The 16,405-nt window shown below is 39.8% G+C and overlaps 1 protein-coding gene across 1 annotated transcript; it reads right to left on the reverse strand.

Annotated features, from left to right (window-relative positions):
• Positions 1-10,902: 10,902 nt before the first annotated feature.
• Positions 10,903-12,605, reverse strand: LOC104922626 (BTB/POZ domain-containing protein KCTD12). Its single transcript, XM_010735508.3, has one exon. The coding sequence runs from the start codon at positions 12,392-12,394 to the stop codon at positions 11,594-11,596; it is 801 nt and encodes a 266-aa protein (XP_010733810.1). The 5' UTR covers positions 12,395-12,605; the 3' UTR covers positions 10,903-11,593.
• Positions 12,606-16,405: the final 3,800 nt, after the last annotated feature.

The following is a 16,405-nucleotide window of genomic DNA, read 5'->3' on the forward strand; positions in this document are numbered from 1 at the left end:
TTTGTGTACCACATGGTGGCATCATTGACCTCCAGAGGAAAAACAGAAATGTCAGCGTCATACTGTAGGTGGGAATTATTTGAATATACACAAATTATTTGAGACCGCACTTTTTGAATAGTGACACTTTAAATGTTTTGGGTACGTAGTGTACAATGACTTCTGTTTCTATGTTTTAGTGACATTGATCCTGAAGTACAGGAACTTTCCAGTGTCTACTAATATGACTTCAGCTGACTACAGTAGGATATAGTAACAGGGATCCATTTACTAAACAAGAACTAACAGCAGCTGCTGTCATGCAGCACTTTTTACACACTCTTTCGAAAGACTAAATAGTTTAAATGCCAACTAATCTTCTTCCTGTCCCTGATTTGTGAGTGTAACCTTTAGTTAATCTTTTAATCTATTGCAACAACATTTTATCTGTGTAAAGCATCAACATTTCGCAGAAATAAACTATTCTGTGCTAGTATGCTCTTCTGTAGAAAGGGACGGCACCTAAAACCTTTCAATCGGTACATATATTTTCTTGATTATCTAATAAGTTTAAAAAATACTTTGTTGGAAATCTAATGCTAATTAACTAATTATGCTAATTATGATTCCTTTCATGTGCAACCAATAAACTCTTTTGTTTAAATACTTTAAAACTTGCATTCCTCTTTCTTATCCTGACTCTACAGGGACTTTGAGTGGTTAAACAGAGCATTTTATCAAAACACTCCCATGCAATGTCTGTGTCGTAAGTCTTATATGGTATTCTTTGTGAAGATGGTCCAGATCTAACTGGTTAGAATGGAATTTATTTTTATGAAGTGCTGCAAGTCACAGTTGTTGTTTTTTTCTTCCTTCTTGGTATGAAAGATCTCTTTCTGCTTTTCAAAATGCTGATTTATGTAAACACTTATTGCCACTACAGAGCGCGTTCTTTCTTCACTCCCCAGGAAAAGCTTGTAAACAGGATTTTTTTTTTTGTTTGTTTGTTTTGTAATGTTTTGCAGAGCCAAAAAAAAAATCCCATTCACCTCCATTTTTGCTAAGCAAGGAAATGTTCAACGTTGTTTGGGTGAACTGATCTTTTATGGGAAGTAAGTGAAGAAAGGTTAAATGGACAAAAGGGGAACAGAAAGTTTTGTCATATGGCCTTTTAAATGGGGAAGTGCCCTGCCTAAAATGACATGCTTTGACAATGCAAATGAAGTGTGCACGGTGCACAATACCCGATAAACGAACAGCCAGTTTTTATCTTGATGCCACCTTTCAGCTCAGATGAATGAGAAAGATCTGAGGTAAGGAAATAAGGTGGCAAGAAGCTTTACAAAAATGTAGGTCACTGAAGTTCCTTTCTTTTTCTTTTTTTTCTTTTCTTTCTTTTACCTTGTAGAAATAATTTTATTGGTGAGCAGACTGAGCTCTCAGTCAAACTGAGATGTTAAAACACTGGCCATCCAGCACCCTTGGCTTGATAGATGGAAATGTTTTTATGGTTTTTCTCTGACCTGGTCTTTTGGAAGGGAGAGTTCAGTTCCCTAAAGGCACAAGTAGATACATTTTTCACTTTCTGGCATGCTCCATCTGTTTAGGATGACTCTTGCGACTCCAGCCTGACCCATTTAAATAACCACATGTACAGTAAGCCGGAAACAGCAGGGGTTCAAACAGGCAGCACATGCGGAGCCATTACTTACTACAAATTTAGCTTGAGAGTTGGACGATGAACCGGATCGACTGCGTGGATGTTTACAGAGCAGCTGACATGTTGTGTGCATCAAAATGTGACATTTTCCAATCATTAGTCAGTTATATCCAGACTACTGTATAACATAACATAACTATGCTGCATTTTTTTACCTAAAACATGTACAATATTTGTCCCTTACCAGAGATGTAACACTTTATTGCATCTTTAGAACTGAGCAATCTTTAAAGGGTGCACTCACACATCACTGCAACCTTAATATGTGCTAAAGATCCTCCATCTGGACCACAAGCAAGTGGGAAGCTGTTGAATAAATGCTGATTTGTATGTTCGAGCATCTGCAGAGACACTGCCAAGACAGATGCAAATTTTTAAATCTGTCAAACTGACAAATGGGAATGGTAAAGTAGTCGGACACATGATGGGAGATCCATCTTGAACATCAACAAGAACATTTTCAAGTTGCGTTTTTTCTTGTTTAAGACATAATTGCGAGCAGCTGAGTGGAAAATCATGACCCTGGTCAAAGGCCACTGTTTGCATATAGAGATTTTTTTTTTCCTCATGGGAGAGATTCAAGGATGCCCCAAAAATGTTACTGTTTTCCTGTTGGTTTCAGAGGAAACAGTTTTTCATGAAAAACATGTTAGTTAAAAGTTCCCTGACTATGCCAATGTCCATCGTAAAGGTCCAGTTAGTGAGATTTTGGTGGCTCTGTTTACAAAATATTAATATAATACGTGTAATGTATATGTTTTCATTAGTATATACAGTAATCACCTGGAAAACAAAACACTGGCTCTAGATGGAGCCTATTGCAGTTTTGTGTTTTTTTGCATGTTCCGTGGCCACCATGGTTTCTTCTTCGCTCGAGGAAGGAGCGGGTGAAGCGAAGGGGTGTCAATCAGCAACTAAACCATTGGATCCTACTAGATCTTACACACTGCTCCTTTAAATCTTGTTTATCTTTGCGAATACATTTTTTTTTAATTAGCAAACTATTGTTTTTATCTAGAGTAACAAACCTCTCAGTGGATTGCTAGCATGAGATCTTATCTGAATGGTCTTTGTTAACTTTTACAGCACAAAAACTGTTATATAATAACTGTTTCATAACCATGGGAGGCATTTTTCTAACAAAGGGAGTAAAACAAACAGTAGCAGCGCCTGTAACGCAATACGAAGCTGGCAAACAGACTGCATAAAACACTCATGATGTTCTATGTGTCAAACAGGAAGTCATGATGACATGAGGAAATAGTTACAAGTTACAACGAGTGTGGCACTAACCCTCTCTGTCTACCTGTCAATCACCTAATCATCTAGATGACCCAGGAAGAGAGGAGGAAGAAGTTCCTTGCAGATATCTGGTGAGTGTCCTCTGAGTGGAACATCAGTGCTGTAACAATGTCCAGAGTCCAAACAGGCGGGCAGAGTGACAGACATTACAGACTCAACAGAAAGACCTGGAATCTCTTTTTACAACCCTGTAATCATGACTAAGTATAATGTTTGGAGCCATAATTCAAGGCTACACAAGGTGAACACAGAAGAAAATCAGTTCATTACACTAAATACTGCCTAAGCAGTTGTTCACACAGGCGGGTCTGGCAATTAGCACTTTTTTTGATGCAAAACAACTAACAGACTTCTAACAAGACTGTGTGCAGTCAGCAGCTCCGTGACTTTGCTTCTTTTTTCGAACAATATATTTTTTGATAACCTCTTAAACACAGGAGAAAACACAGAATTGAACCAGACAAGAACCACAATTGAAAAACAATGGTATCAGAAAGGAAGAACTATATAAGAAAACAAAGACTTATGATGTAAGAACAACATTTACACACACTGGTAAATGGAGATTAAAATCCAGTATGCATGTCCATACCAAGCGGCAGCCTCCATGGCTGTGAAGTGAAGCCAACACGTAGTGCCAAAAACTGCCACTTGAGGCTGGCTACAGAAGGAGTACACTCCATAAGTCCCCATATTAAAATGTCCAACTTCACAGCAGAAATAAACATGTTTTACAGCCTGGTACAAAAAACAGTTTTGGTGTCTATAGCTATTTTCTCCATTTATGACAACTGTACTGAGGGTGAATTTATATAGAACTCACCTGTTTGAATTATATTAAGGCTTAAAGTTATGCATAATTAAGTGTGTAGCTGCTTTGATAGCCAGGTGGGTGCCGTTACAGGTGTCTAGTTTGAGCACCAAGGCCACCTTAACCTTAACTACACCCATGCTTCAAGTCTTTGCCTTTTAGTCTAGCCATGAGCTGATAGAAGAAGGACTGTTAAGATAGCAGGAGCCAAAGCCATCACACTCTTGAACTCTCTTAAACTTCACAATGGCTCTGTGGGTTACGTCATGGATACCCACACACACACACACACACACATTTTATACAGTCTGTGGTCCAGCATTTCCATGCATGTGTTAATTCATCAAACATATCTCATTAACTCCCAACAGGGTGAGGCATCGTGATTTCTTCATCAGTGTGCTCAAAATGACTGCTGATGTTTGGCAAGTATAATGGTTACCTAGTTCACCAGCTAGCATTTACTAATTCACACTGTAACAAAGTAGGCTACAGCTGAGGCTCCAAAAGTATTAGACAAAAGTCAGGGGATTATTATGTGATTACAAATTATCCTGGAGGGGATGTGAATGTTGGTACCCTATCATGTGGAAAGCCATCCAGTAGTTGTGGAGATATGTCAATGCTGGTGGCAGTCCAGGAAAAGTGAGGGGATCACCAAAGTCATTAGAATTCATTAGGACCGACAAACTGGCCAACTGATACACAGACGCTGGCCTCAAATGACCCATTTTATTTGGCTCCACTTTGCAGGTGCTGCAATGCTTTTGTATGTCACGTCAACGGGAACAAAACCAGACCAGCTGCACATGCAAAAGAAAGGTGTACATTTATAAGCTAATAGGGTAAAGGCGATACTTCCTCCAGTGTCAGTTAGTGACAGGAACTACTGTTTCGCTGAATCATTGTACTATCAAGGGACAAAAATAATAGCGTCCTATTCATGAAATTGCCTTACAACTCAAATGAAAGTGACCAACTTTGAATTGGCTTCCTCCTCATCTTGCCCTTTTAGACAGCCCTGAGGGGGAGGAGAGGGAGGGAGGGGGGGCTGGGTAGTTGCACTTCTTGTGAAAGGAAGCCGGCTGCAGCCACAGCAGGGGAGGAGGATGCTCCCGCTCTTCCTCTCTGTTCCCTGCAGCTGATTGATGCTGGCAGCCTTTTAGTTTACCGGCACAGTGCATGGCTCAGCTCTGTCGCTGGGAGCTGTACCAATCTCCGGTCTGCTGCTGGGAGTCGAGAGCAGCTCAGCTGAGACTGGCGACATTTACTCCCTCCCTCTACCCCTCTAACAAAAACTACACAGAGCCGACAGGGAGCGAGAGAGGGAGACTGTGTTGTGGTCAGAGACACATATTTTGAGGCCTTGAAAGAGACAGACGACACGGCCACTGGAGAATTACAGACTTTAATCTGTCTGTCTGCAGCTATACCGTGTCCAACTTTTGGCTGATGGCCGAAACAATTATTAGAATTGAAAAAGAATTATACTTCCATTGTTTTACATGAAGTAATAGTAGCTCTTAACTACCTCTTGCATGTGGCTGGTTGCGAAAACACAAACTCTCATTTAATAAAAGTCAGTTACAGTTTCTCGGTAGCTCAAGACTGCAGTTGTATTCTTCCACGAATGTTTATTGCACTGGTGTGACCACACTTTGTCATATTTAGTGCACAGTTGCAGGCAGCTCTAATGCTTCTGCAAGTAGTGTTACATGAGTCAAGTCCTTTAAATAAGAACAGGCTTTATCGCCTGAGGGCTTTGTGCGATCCTGTCATGATTAAAATTGAGCTCATCGGCCTTGTGGTTTTTGTTATTGCTTTCTTTTTGCCATGCTCTGTGCCTCAGCAAACATGCTGGTAAAAGAGCAAAAGGTTGTTGTTGCTTTCATTTCCTGCATCTTACCTTTTCTCCAACACGATGATTGAGGCTCATGCTGTACTTGGACACAAACACACTCACACACACATACAAAACCTACAATAAAACATTAACTCAAGAATGCACTAACCTGGTAATGTATCACTTATTTTAACCAAAGAGGAAATGAAGACAAATAAGGCTGTATTTCGTGACAATGAGAGCACTGTTGGATTATCAAACCGAAGACAGAATAAAAGATAAAAGATATCTGCATCAAATTGCTGTGCCACAATACTAGAGTGTGGCCGGGCTTTCAAATGATCGATTGCGGTTTTAAACAGTGCTTCAGTGACTCTGCCAGACGGCTGCTTCGGGGAAAGATTTGTGAAAGAGGATGTTTGTTTTCTTGAGAAAATGAGTTTGGAGAAATAACAGAAATGCTCTCTAATACAACACTCACTATGATTAGACACAATTACTCACAAGGACCTTTTTTTTATTTTTTTTTATTTGACACAATCCTGAGAACTGTTAATGATTCAACAAATGCACAGTCCCTAAATGGTTTTACTGCTTGGTAACACAAACACTCAACTGGGCTGATTATATGTTCAGGTGGTTAGCAAACACTAACAGTCAGAGTCTGCAGTGATTTAAGTTTGTGATGGTCTGTTGCAATGTGTGTACTTTCTATTAGCAGTTAATGGCTGCAAAACTCCTCAGGGTTTATTCAAACACTGACGCGTTTGCTCTAATGATACCAAGATACCTGAGAAAATGAAAGAGCTCGGAACAAGCGGGTGAGTGGACCTTGATTTGAGATAGTTTTGTCAACGTCAAAGTCAAGAATGAAATGTCAAGTTCAAATATGAAGTAAACATGGAAAATATAGTCCTAAAGGTGCTTAGAGCGAAGGAAGGTCTCCATATTTCGATGACAACTGAGCACATTCAACAGGCTAACGTGGGCCGTGAGATACGATGTAAAGATCCAGGACAAGTGACCTAGTCGACCTTTTTTCTTTTTTGAAGCACCCAGGCTTTTTTCAGCTCACCTCAGCTCCATCAACAATCCACGTCTTTGCCCATTTTTGGATTAACAGGCTGGCGGCAGAGGCAGGACTGCCAAGACAGCAGCAGCCAAGGCCCACCACACTCTGAGCTTTAACAATAGCTCTTCAGAAACCTGTGGATGTGGTCAGAACCGACAAACTAAACACTGGATCCAGCCTTTATTATTCTTACCATGCTCCGAGGCCACCGTAGTTTTTTCATCATGCTGGGAAAGGAAAGGTTGAGTCAAGGGGGAAGCAATCAGCAACTGCACTGCTAGATGCCACTAAATCCTGCATACTGGTCCTTTAAAGAAGAGTGATACCAGTCTCATGTCCGTATATTTTGTGTTTAAATATTCCTGAATAGTCTTTAACAGTCTTTAATGGTCTTCTCTGCCTTTCTGCATATTACAGAGCTGCAGCAGATCCACCAGAGTAGCTTCACGTGGCAAATGGAAAGTTCCATTCTGCAAAACATCTTAAGCAGAAAACAGCCTTTTTTTTCTGTAAAAGCAGCAAAATCCTGGAACTTGTTACCTAATCACTTCAAATTCGCCACAAAACGTCACCACTCTGCAGGGTGCTGCCACGTCCTGGTTAATTCTTCCATTGGATAGCTGTTTTCAGTTTGTCTATGTATACTTTATCTGTCCCTATTTAAATAAACCGTACATAAACAAAGAATATGAAATTCCAGCTCTCAGCTCCCTCTTAACTAATGAAATCATTCACAGTGTATATTTCTAATTTCTTTAAGCTGCACAAAAACTGAAGTTGTGGTTTTATTTATGCAATCGATGAGTTGGTAGGTTGTTACCTTCAGACAGAGACAGGCTAACAGTTTCCCTTTGTTTCCAGTCTGTGTGCTAAGCTAAGCTAAGCTGTTGCTGGCTGTAGCTTTAAATTTAATAGACACATGTGAAAGTGATGATAATCTTTTCTTGTCAAGTTTATTTCCCCAAATGGTGATCTATTATTTAAAGGACAAGTGTGCAGGAATAATTGGCATCTGGTGGTATAGTTGTGGATTGCAACCTCCTCAATTCACCCTCATGTTCCAGGTGCAAAGGAGAAGCTGGTGGCTGTGAAAGTTTTTTTTTTTTAGTTTTAGTCAATGGGGCAGCTCATCTAGTAGAGTGTGCACCTCATGTACCAATCCTGATTCCTTACTGCAGCGGCTGGGGCTCAATTCCAACCTGTGGTGCTTTTGCTGCATGTCAACCTCCTTCTCTCTCCTCACCTCCTGTCTGTCTTCAGCTGCACTATCAAAAAAAAATGTTGGAACAGCACCAAAAAAACAAAACAGAAAACACATTACAACAACAACATTAAAAGGATCCACTGTGTCTGCAAAAGGCTCATTCTAACTTATAAACTTCTATTTTCTGGTGATTATAGACTAATGAAAACATAGTTATACATATTATGTTACATTGCTGCCATATTCTGTAAATAAAAGCCCCCTCAATCTGACACAATGGACCTTTAAAGAATACTTACACAGTTTTTTTTCTTTAGGCGATGGATGCCTTTGTGGTCGAGACAGCCTTTACCACACTAACCTTCATGAATAAAATATATCCACTCTGTAAATGAAGACAGCTTTGTGTTTCATGTTGAGTGAAATCCTTGTTTAATTAATAAAGACTTATTGTTGTTTTAAGCAGATTGAAGGTGATTTAAGGATTGCGAAATGTTCCGCAGCCGGCTCGCTGCTTCTTTATTACAGTATAACTTTTACTGTGGCTATTGTACTAATGTTTGTAAGGTGATTATAAGAGAGCAGAGGCAAACCGATTCACCTATAGTTTCCCCGTCATGTGGAAAAACCATAGCTTCACTTCTTTGACTTTTATGAGGCTTTCAGCCCTTTTGTTATTGTTAAATCTGCAGGCAGAATATTGAGTTATTTCTCAAAAGGGCTAATTTTTCATTCTTATGCTTCGCAACTAAGCTTAAGTACTTGAGAAATCCTGCAGTACTCAGTATTGATAAATACAAATGGAACAGCCGCTGCTGTCATTACACGACTTGAAGGAGCTCGACAGTATATGGGACGTTTCAGATAACATGGAAAAGACGGGAGAATGTTCTTGAGGGCTCCCACATTTTATTTGCCGCTCTCACACTTGATTCCAAACAATGAGAAACACAGCTTAGTTTAATTATTCATGTGTTGTTCTCTCTGCAAACAGTGTGATGTGTCTATATAGGAAGTGCTAGAGATGGAATAAATAAAAATTAAGCTGTATTACATGCAGGTCGCACTGAGCTCCAAGCAGAGACTGTGAGAGAAAGTGTGAAAGATTTAGCACACAGGGGCTGATATGAAGAAAGCCAACACGTCCGTGTTATCTCCAACTCTGCAAATTGGCTAATTTGGCTCTCTTTATCTGTCTCCCTCCTGCGCTCAGTGTGTTCATTTATATGTGTGTATGTATATGTGTGTGTGTGTGCACACACATTTTCAGTATTTGGCTGCGTTGGTGTAAAAAAAAAAAAAAAAAAAAAAAGTATACATCGAGTGAAACATGTTTTGAAGATGTTTTATCACCAAGTAGACACACATACACAAACACACACACACACACTACAAGGCCTGTATTAGAATTAACTGCTTGGCAAAGAGACTTGTCGTCTCAGAGGAACCAAAAAAGGAAATTTAATGACATGTTTTATGTGTTTTTTGACCAAAATTTCTCCTATCAAATCATACCATGTAATAGAGCATGTTGTTTTCTCATTATAATACAAGGCAAAAAAAGCCCTACGATGAGGAGCAGTGTGTCTGATTTTGTCAAGGGCAACGAGTGCTATGTCCTGTTTCTGGAGATCACACTAAAGGAAGAGTTGCGGTCGATCCTTCCTTTTTCCTGTCCAGATGGCAGCATCAGCTGACAGCAGATACGAGGTCTCTTGTGCAGACATGTCTATCTTTGAAGCTCTTATGAGGCTGCTTGGTAGCAGAAGTGTGTGTGGGTGGTTGGGTTGTCAGAGGTCTGGTGTGTGCGCGTGTTTCTGTCCATGTTTGTTTGTGTAATATCTTCATATGACTTTGCATTTATAGAGTTTGGAAACAAATCTCCTTTAATAAATTTTACAGCTTTAGTGCTTCTGGACATCTGACAAAAAAATTGATTCATTTTGCTTTTTACACATTTGTATTCAAGTACACTCCAACACAGCCCACACAAAGCCGTTTTCTGTGTTAGCCTTAGTCCTGGGATAGTTTGGATTTGTGCCCCAGGATCCCACAAGGGAACAGACATTTGATTACTGTACTTGTCAGCCAAAGAGGACCCCCTCCTTTTCCTCCTCCATTCTCCTTACCATCCTGCACTGGGGAGATAACAGAGCTCTTCTGTGTTACGGAGAAGGACATGGCTATGTTCAGCCAGATCTGCAACCAAGTTTTTGGCTACGATTTGTTGGCATTTATCTTCATTTTAGCTTGACCTGGACATAAAACATCCCCCTGAGGTAAAAGGAGAAGTAATTTAGCTGAAATGGTTGAAGGAAAATCAGTGATGCAACATAACTTACTTAGAAATGAGACCCAAAGCATTCAATATGTAGAAATCAGCAAATTCACAATGGTGTTTTGAATGAAAACAACTTTTATCTGTCTATTTTAGTGCCTGTGTATTTTTAAGTAGCATGACTGATGTGATCTTTTACTATGCAACACATGATTTGAAGGCACATTATCACTGAAAGCAGTTAAATTCATGCTGCAGTCCTACTGCTAAATGCATCATCTCTCTCTTCTTGATACAGTGACCTCTAATAAATGTCACGTTTAATCTTAAAACCAATATAATGTGACTTCATTCAGGTCGAATTCTCATCAAACCCATTTGGTGGCAAATACAGTCTACTGAGGTCATTGTGTATTCAGGAAGAGCGGGTGGATTTTATCTCTACGTGTCCATATTTGTGTCCGACTGCATGAAGTCAATCCGCTGACTATAACAACGGACATGTGCAAATATTTTTTTCTTTGAAAGAGCCTCGATTAGAAGGTTTAAATTTCTCTGTATGGCAAAGAGAAATCACAGAGAGACCTGAGGAGATGCGTCCGTGCTGTGCGAAGAAAGCATCGGTGTAACTGAAAAAGACATAAACAAAAAGAAGAGTTTTCACGGTGAATTCAAAGGGGACGATGAGTCGGATAGTGTTACAGTGTCACACTTTATTTGCTGTAGGTTTATATATATCGAAAGAGAAAAACAATGACACACAACAATGTAGCACTGTGGTAAAAAAAAAAAAAAACAACGTGTAATCTTCTTCTAAAGCAGTGATGCTGCATGTGAGTGGGTAGATATAATCCAATAAAAAGCATCATATCAAAGACGCAACATTAATGTTCATCAAACAGAGCGAACGTCAGACTATTTAATGTCCTAGTTAACGTGATCAGAACATGAAAAGCCTTTCTATAATAACGTGACAATGCGAGCACAGTTCAGTAAGGATCAAAAGAGAAACAGCTCCCTAACATTTCTGCCACCAGGAACCATTCATCACTTCACTTCAGAACAGAACAGTCTTTGTTGAAAGCCATAAAGGTTATGAGGCATAAAAACAACCCAGCTAAAAGAGCCTGTGACACATCAGAGGATTGGTTTTTGGACTTTCCCCTCACTGACCAAGCTTGAAGTGAGTCCTCCTCTTTTTAGAAACAAAGAAAAAAGTTAAACTATGTGCTGATCCCAGAGTCCCCCACCACCCACACCCCACAATCAGAGAAACCAACACACAAAGCAGACACAGCTGCTAAAAAAAAAAAAAAAAAAAAAAAAAGTTTGGGATGTTAATTCTTGTGAGAACTTATTCTAACTGTTGATGGTGTTGAAAGTTTCACCGGCAGAAAACATACTCGGTGTAACTGGTCCACATTTTGTCCTCCCCCGGGTCATTGCTGCCGTATGAGCACGTCCCCGTGGAGTTGCAGGCCACCATGTGGAAGCCAGCCTCGGCCAGCCGGTCAAACGCCTGCTCCAGAAAGTTATACTTGAGGTAGTACCTGGCGGTGTATTTGTCCGGCGGCCGGTCCGGATCACGGCTCTCGTTCAGGGTTTCCCCAAAAACCTCTTTAGCCAGAGAGATTTTGCTGCACACGGTTATTCTGGCAACCCTGCGGAATTTCACGTCCGCCTGGATGTCTCTCCCGATAGTGTAGCTGCCTCTGTACCCGATTGTGATGAATCCAGCGTTGGCCCCTGGAGAGCGCACGGTCCTGTCCGAGGAGGAGGAGGAGGTGACCGGGCTGGTGATCTCAGTCTCCTCCGGCTCCCCGCTGTCCTCCGCGTAAAGGCTGTCTTTACTGACCGCTGCCAGGCGCCTGGACAGCTCCGACAGCTGGAAGAAGTCCGCTTCTTTCTGCAGCCTTTTCCTCTCTTTGAAAAACTCGGGTAGAAAAAGCTCCGAGTCCCGTAAATAATCCAAAATGTAGCGGAACAGAAAGCCGTCCCGGTCGAAGAAGAAGCGGCCCTTGCTGTCTTTTGGCAGGTCGCCCGGGGAGCTCTGGGTGAACTTGGTCCACAGGAGAGAGTTGGGGGCCGCGGTGAGAGTTTCAAGTCGGGTCACATACACCTGCCCGCCCACGTTTAGCTCCACTATCTCAGGGAAAGCTGAACTTTGGCTGGAGTTTTGTGCCATCTTCCTCTCTCTTTTTCTTCTTTGTATCCCAGTAGTGTCTCTGTGGGCGCTCTAACAAAGACGGATAGTTGGAGAGTCTCCTCACTGTACAGAAATGTTTGTATTGGTTTGTCTGTGTGGGAGGAGAAGGGACAGGACGGCCAAGTGAGACATTAACTGTTCACTGGGAAGCTCTGACAAAAACATGATGCTGCCTTCAGGGGCTCCCTGTAAGCGTCAACTTCCTATTTTAGCACAGCTTTAGTAAACATGTGTGCAGCATTATGATATCCAGACTACTGTTCTTAAAGGAATAGTTCCACAGTTTGGGAAATATGTTTAATCTTATTTTCCAAGCGTTAAATGAGAAGATAGACAGCACTCATGAAGTAGTGTTCATAAGTGTAGTGGTGTAGTAGTTTGTCACAAAGAGTAACAACATTTGCCATCCACAGCTGACTAATTCATTTTTAAAATTTCAACCTCAGGATTAAATAACCAAGATTAATTATAATATGAAAAATACAAAACATTATTTTGTACTTTTAAACTTCCAGTTTCCGCTACTTCATATACTTGGATACATTTCACAAACTTAACCTTATAGATATAGAAGTTTACACATTTACATGCAAAACATGTGCACAGCTTATAAAATATAATAATATAAAAATATAAGATAATATATAATCAGTAATATATCACACTATTATTCTGCTGCCTTGTGAGTACTTGTGCTGCTAGTACTTGTATACTCTGGGTTTTTACTTGTGTATTCAACAAAAGCAGAGGAAACACTTATGTAATGAAGTCTGTACGTGTTACAAAATTTGCTATGTTCCTCAATTAAGTAGTCTGCAATCACTTAACTAATTTTTCACAGCGAGTGGTGAAGATTTGGCAACACTGTATAGCTTTTTGTAATGGATAGTGAAGGTTTTATTGCCTGCCATAATGCCTTTACGACTGCTCATTGACATCTTGTGTTGACGCCTGTAACATAGTGTTTGTATATTACAGTAAGAAAGGACAAGATGTAATATGTTTTCATATGGGCTACACTTATTCCACGTGGCTGCAGAATCTATGATATAGTATGGTATGTACAGATGATATTAATACACCTTTATCAGAAGCAGACAGGCTGTTATTATTATGAAGACAAAGTTATCATGGGAACCATAACAATTCTCCATTCATTATGTTTACATAAAACACCGGGATGTTCAAACATATTACATAACCTGTCACAAAGTAAGCGGTGTGATTTTAAACAGTTGGAATACTTAAGGTCAGTCAAACATTTAATGTGAAGCTCAAAGTTAATTCTTGATCAGTAGTTTCACCTTCAGTGCCGTGTTTGTTCTGTAGCTTTCAGTCCTTATCAGCCTCCACTAAAAGTCTTGCATTTATTTTAGGAACCAAGCAGTTAAGCTGCATGCCAAAGTTCAGGAGGGCGTTGTTATTTTTCATTTCTGCCGTGGAATGTTTTTTTTGTTTTGTTCTGGGCCCCCTCTAGGAACCAAACTCATCTTCAGGCCTCCCACGTTCAGGCCCCAACACTGCACGCGAGGTAAAGCTGCACTGTGTTTGACAGGAAGTTGAAAACATCACCTTGGATCAGAATCAGTCTTGTTTCCAGGATGAAATGCAAGAACCCCCAGTTGTCCCGTACAACTTCAAGCAAAGACCAACAACGACCAGAGACACACTTTGTGTACAACACAAATACCCCAGACACTGCACTGCACTGAAAATAGAATAAGTTCAGGGCACATGATTTATCAAAAGCTACTGTCAGGGTAAGATAAAGCCAGTCTGATTGATACATCTCCAAAATCCATTGGAAGGAGGCAGCACCTTTCCTCAAACCCACAAAAGTCTTAACACAGAATCGATTTCAGCTTAAGACCAAAGACTTCTTTGATCCAGTCTTGAAATGCAGTGTACTGTATTCATATTTTAGTCCACACACCAGTATTTCTGCCAAGCAGGACCACTGACATTATCACTCATAATCTGAGTGAGATGTAATTGGTGTGTTATCGCAGATGCTGAGTTCTGCTTGATGCATAAAAAGCATCAGCTATTTGTAAGAGGGAATGCTGATTAAGATCCATCTAGAAAACAATGCTTGTTATGGTATCGCTTGGAAACAAATGAGATTTTAGAGATACAGCTGCAGCCTGCAGAAATGATATAGCAAGTGAAAAACAATCAGAATTCTTTTGCAGTAAAATTGCTGTTCAAACAGTTGTACAATAAATATGATGATGAAATATAGTATGGAGATTTAGAGCAACGTTAATTCAAAGATACGGCGCAAATATTGTGCAGCAGTATAAATGCTGATTGAGATTTTGAGAAAGTAAAATGCATATGAAACATGTAACTATTCAGTACAAATCCTGGAATAATGCAAGTTTAAGATGCAGCTCGGCAAAATCAAATACACACAGAGGAAATATGTAAATTGGACGATGAGTTAATTAAACCACCACCTCCATTATATCAGACATTATAATGATTATAATGATTCTTGGTTATAAAATCGTGTCCAACTTTTGCAACTCAAAGCACATAAACTTGCATACTTGGTCTTGTTTCACATGTTTCAGCTTCTTTGCTCCTACTGGAGAAAATCTTTGGATGATAGTGACATCTAGTGGTCAATAAATGGGGCTGCAGGTTGTTATTTGTTACTGTGATAGAAACATTTACTCTAGTACTAAACCACATCCTGTCCAGCTTTTTTATGATCCACCTTTAGGTTAACTGGTCCTCATTTGTAAGTTATAAAATAAATTGTTTTAAGTGAATTAACCATGCACACAATCTCTAAAACATCAGAAAAAACAGCTGAACAAAAATGAATTCTAAAGCTCTTCTGTGTAACAGTTTCTCTTCTTCTTCTTCTTCTTCTTCTTCTTCTTCTTCTTCTTCTTCTTCTTTTTACCCCACTATATAAAACAAGAGCAGTGTGTTGGTTTATCTGGTTTGTTTTCATATTTATAACACTGAAAAAGCCGTCTGTCACAAACACTGGTCACTAACGTTGTTATAATAAAGTCCATGATTGAGTCTCCGTCTCTGTCTTTTCCTAAAATGTCGTCCTCTGTCCGGTCTCGACTTCATTACTGTGCCATCACTGTTAAATGTTACAATTTTCTCACAGTCTGGCAGACGATAATTGGATAAAAGAAGTTGTAACTTTCAGCTTTCCAGCCATTTCAGTGTGAAGGATAAGAGAGAGGGCAGCTCATTAACTGAGCACACGGTTTCCTCTCTGAGATCCATCAGTTCATCTATTTATTGGTTGAGATCATACATCACGTTGTGTTGATGGAGCAGACATCATAGACTGTATGTTGATGTAACACTTTGATATTTGATACCCATTAATGTCTTTCGGAGAGTAGTTTGGAGATGTTTTTAGTGTCATGATAGAATTTTGTTCACCTGAAAACATGTTTTGGTGTGTGTCTTCTGCAGTGGAGGAAGAAATACCAGCAGAACAATGAGAACATACTCTATTACAAGTAGTAATTCTTTTTTAACGTTATACTGTACACTGTTAGTTCAATGTTTTCTAGTTAAGTAGCTGGGTTCCTGCAACATGAATCTAAACAGTTGTGGGAAGAGTTTACTTTTTTGGGATATATTGAATAATTTGACCTCTGTAGGCCTCTAACCATTAAACTATCTGAGATGTTTGGAGGGGAAATATCTCCTAGGTGGAATTGCTAACAGTTTATAGATGTCTAAAATCATTTTTTCATTTGTGAGGAGTCAAGAGGCTAAAATGTTGGAAACAACTGGTTGAATCTGTACACATATAAACTGATCACACACGCAACAAAAATGTATGTCTTTGGAGTCGAACTAAAGTTCTGAAGTTAAACTATCTCCAAGCTCAGTGGAGGAGGTTTAGTTGCAGAGAAGAAAACAATGCAAAAAAAACTTTATATTTATGAAATTTACAACACAAGTTGTCTTTTTAGAAGCAACATTTCTTGCGCAGAAACTCAAATA

The sequence above is a fragment of the Larimichthys crocea genome, chromosome VIII (genome assembly GCF_000972845.2).
Source record: "Larimichthys crocea isolate SSNF chromosome VIII, L_crocea_2.0, whole genome shotgun sequence".
NCBI lineage: Eukaryota > Metazoa > Chordata > Actinopteri > Sciaenidae > Larimichthys > Larimichthys crocea.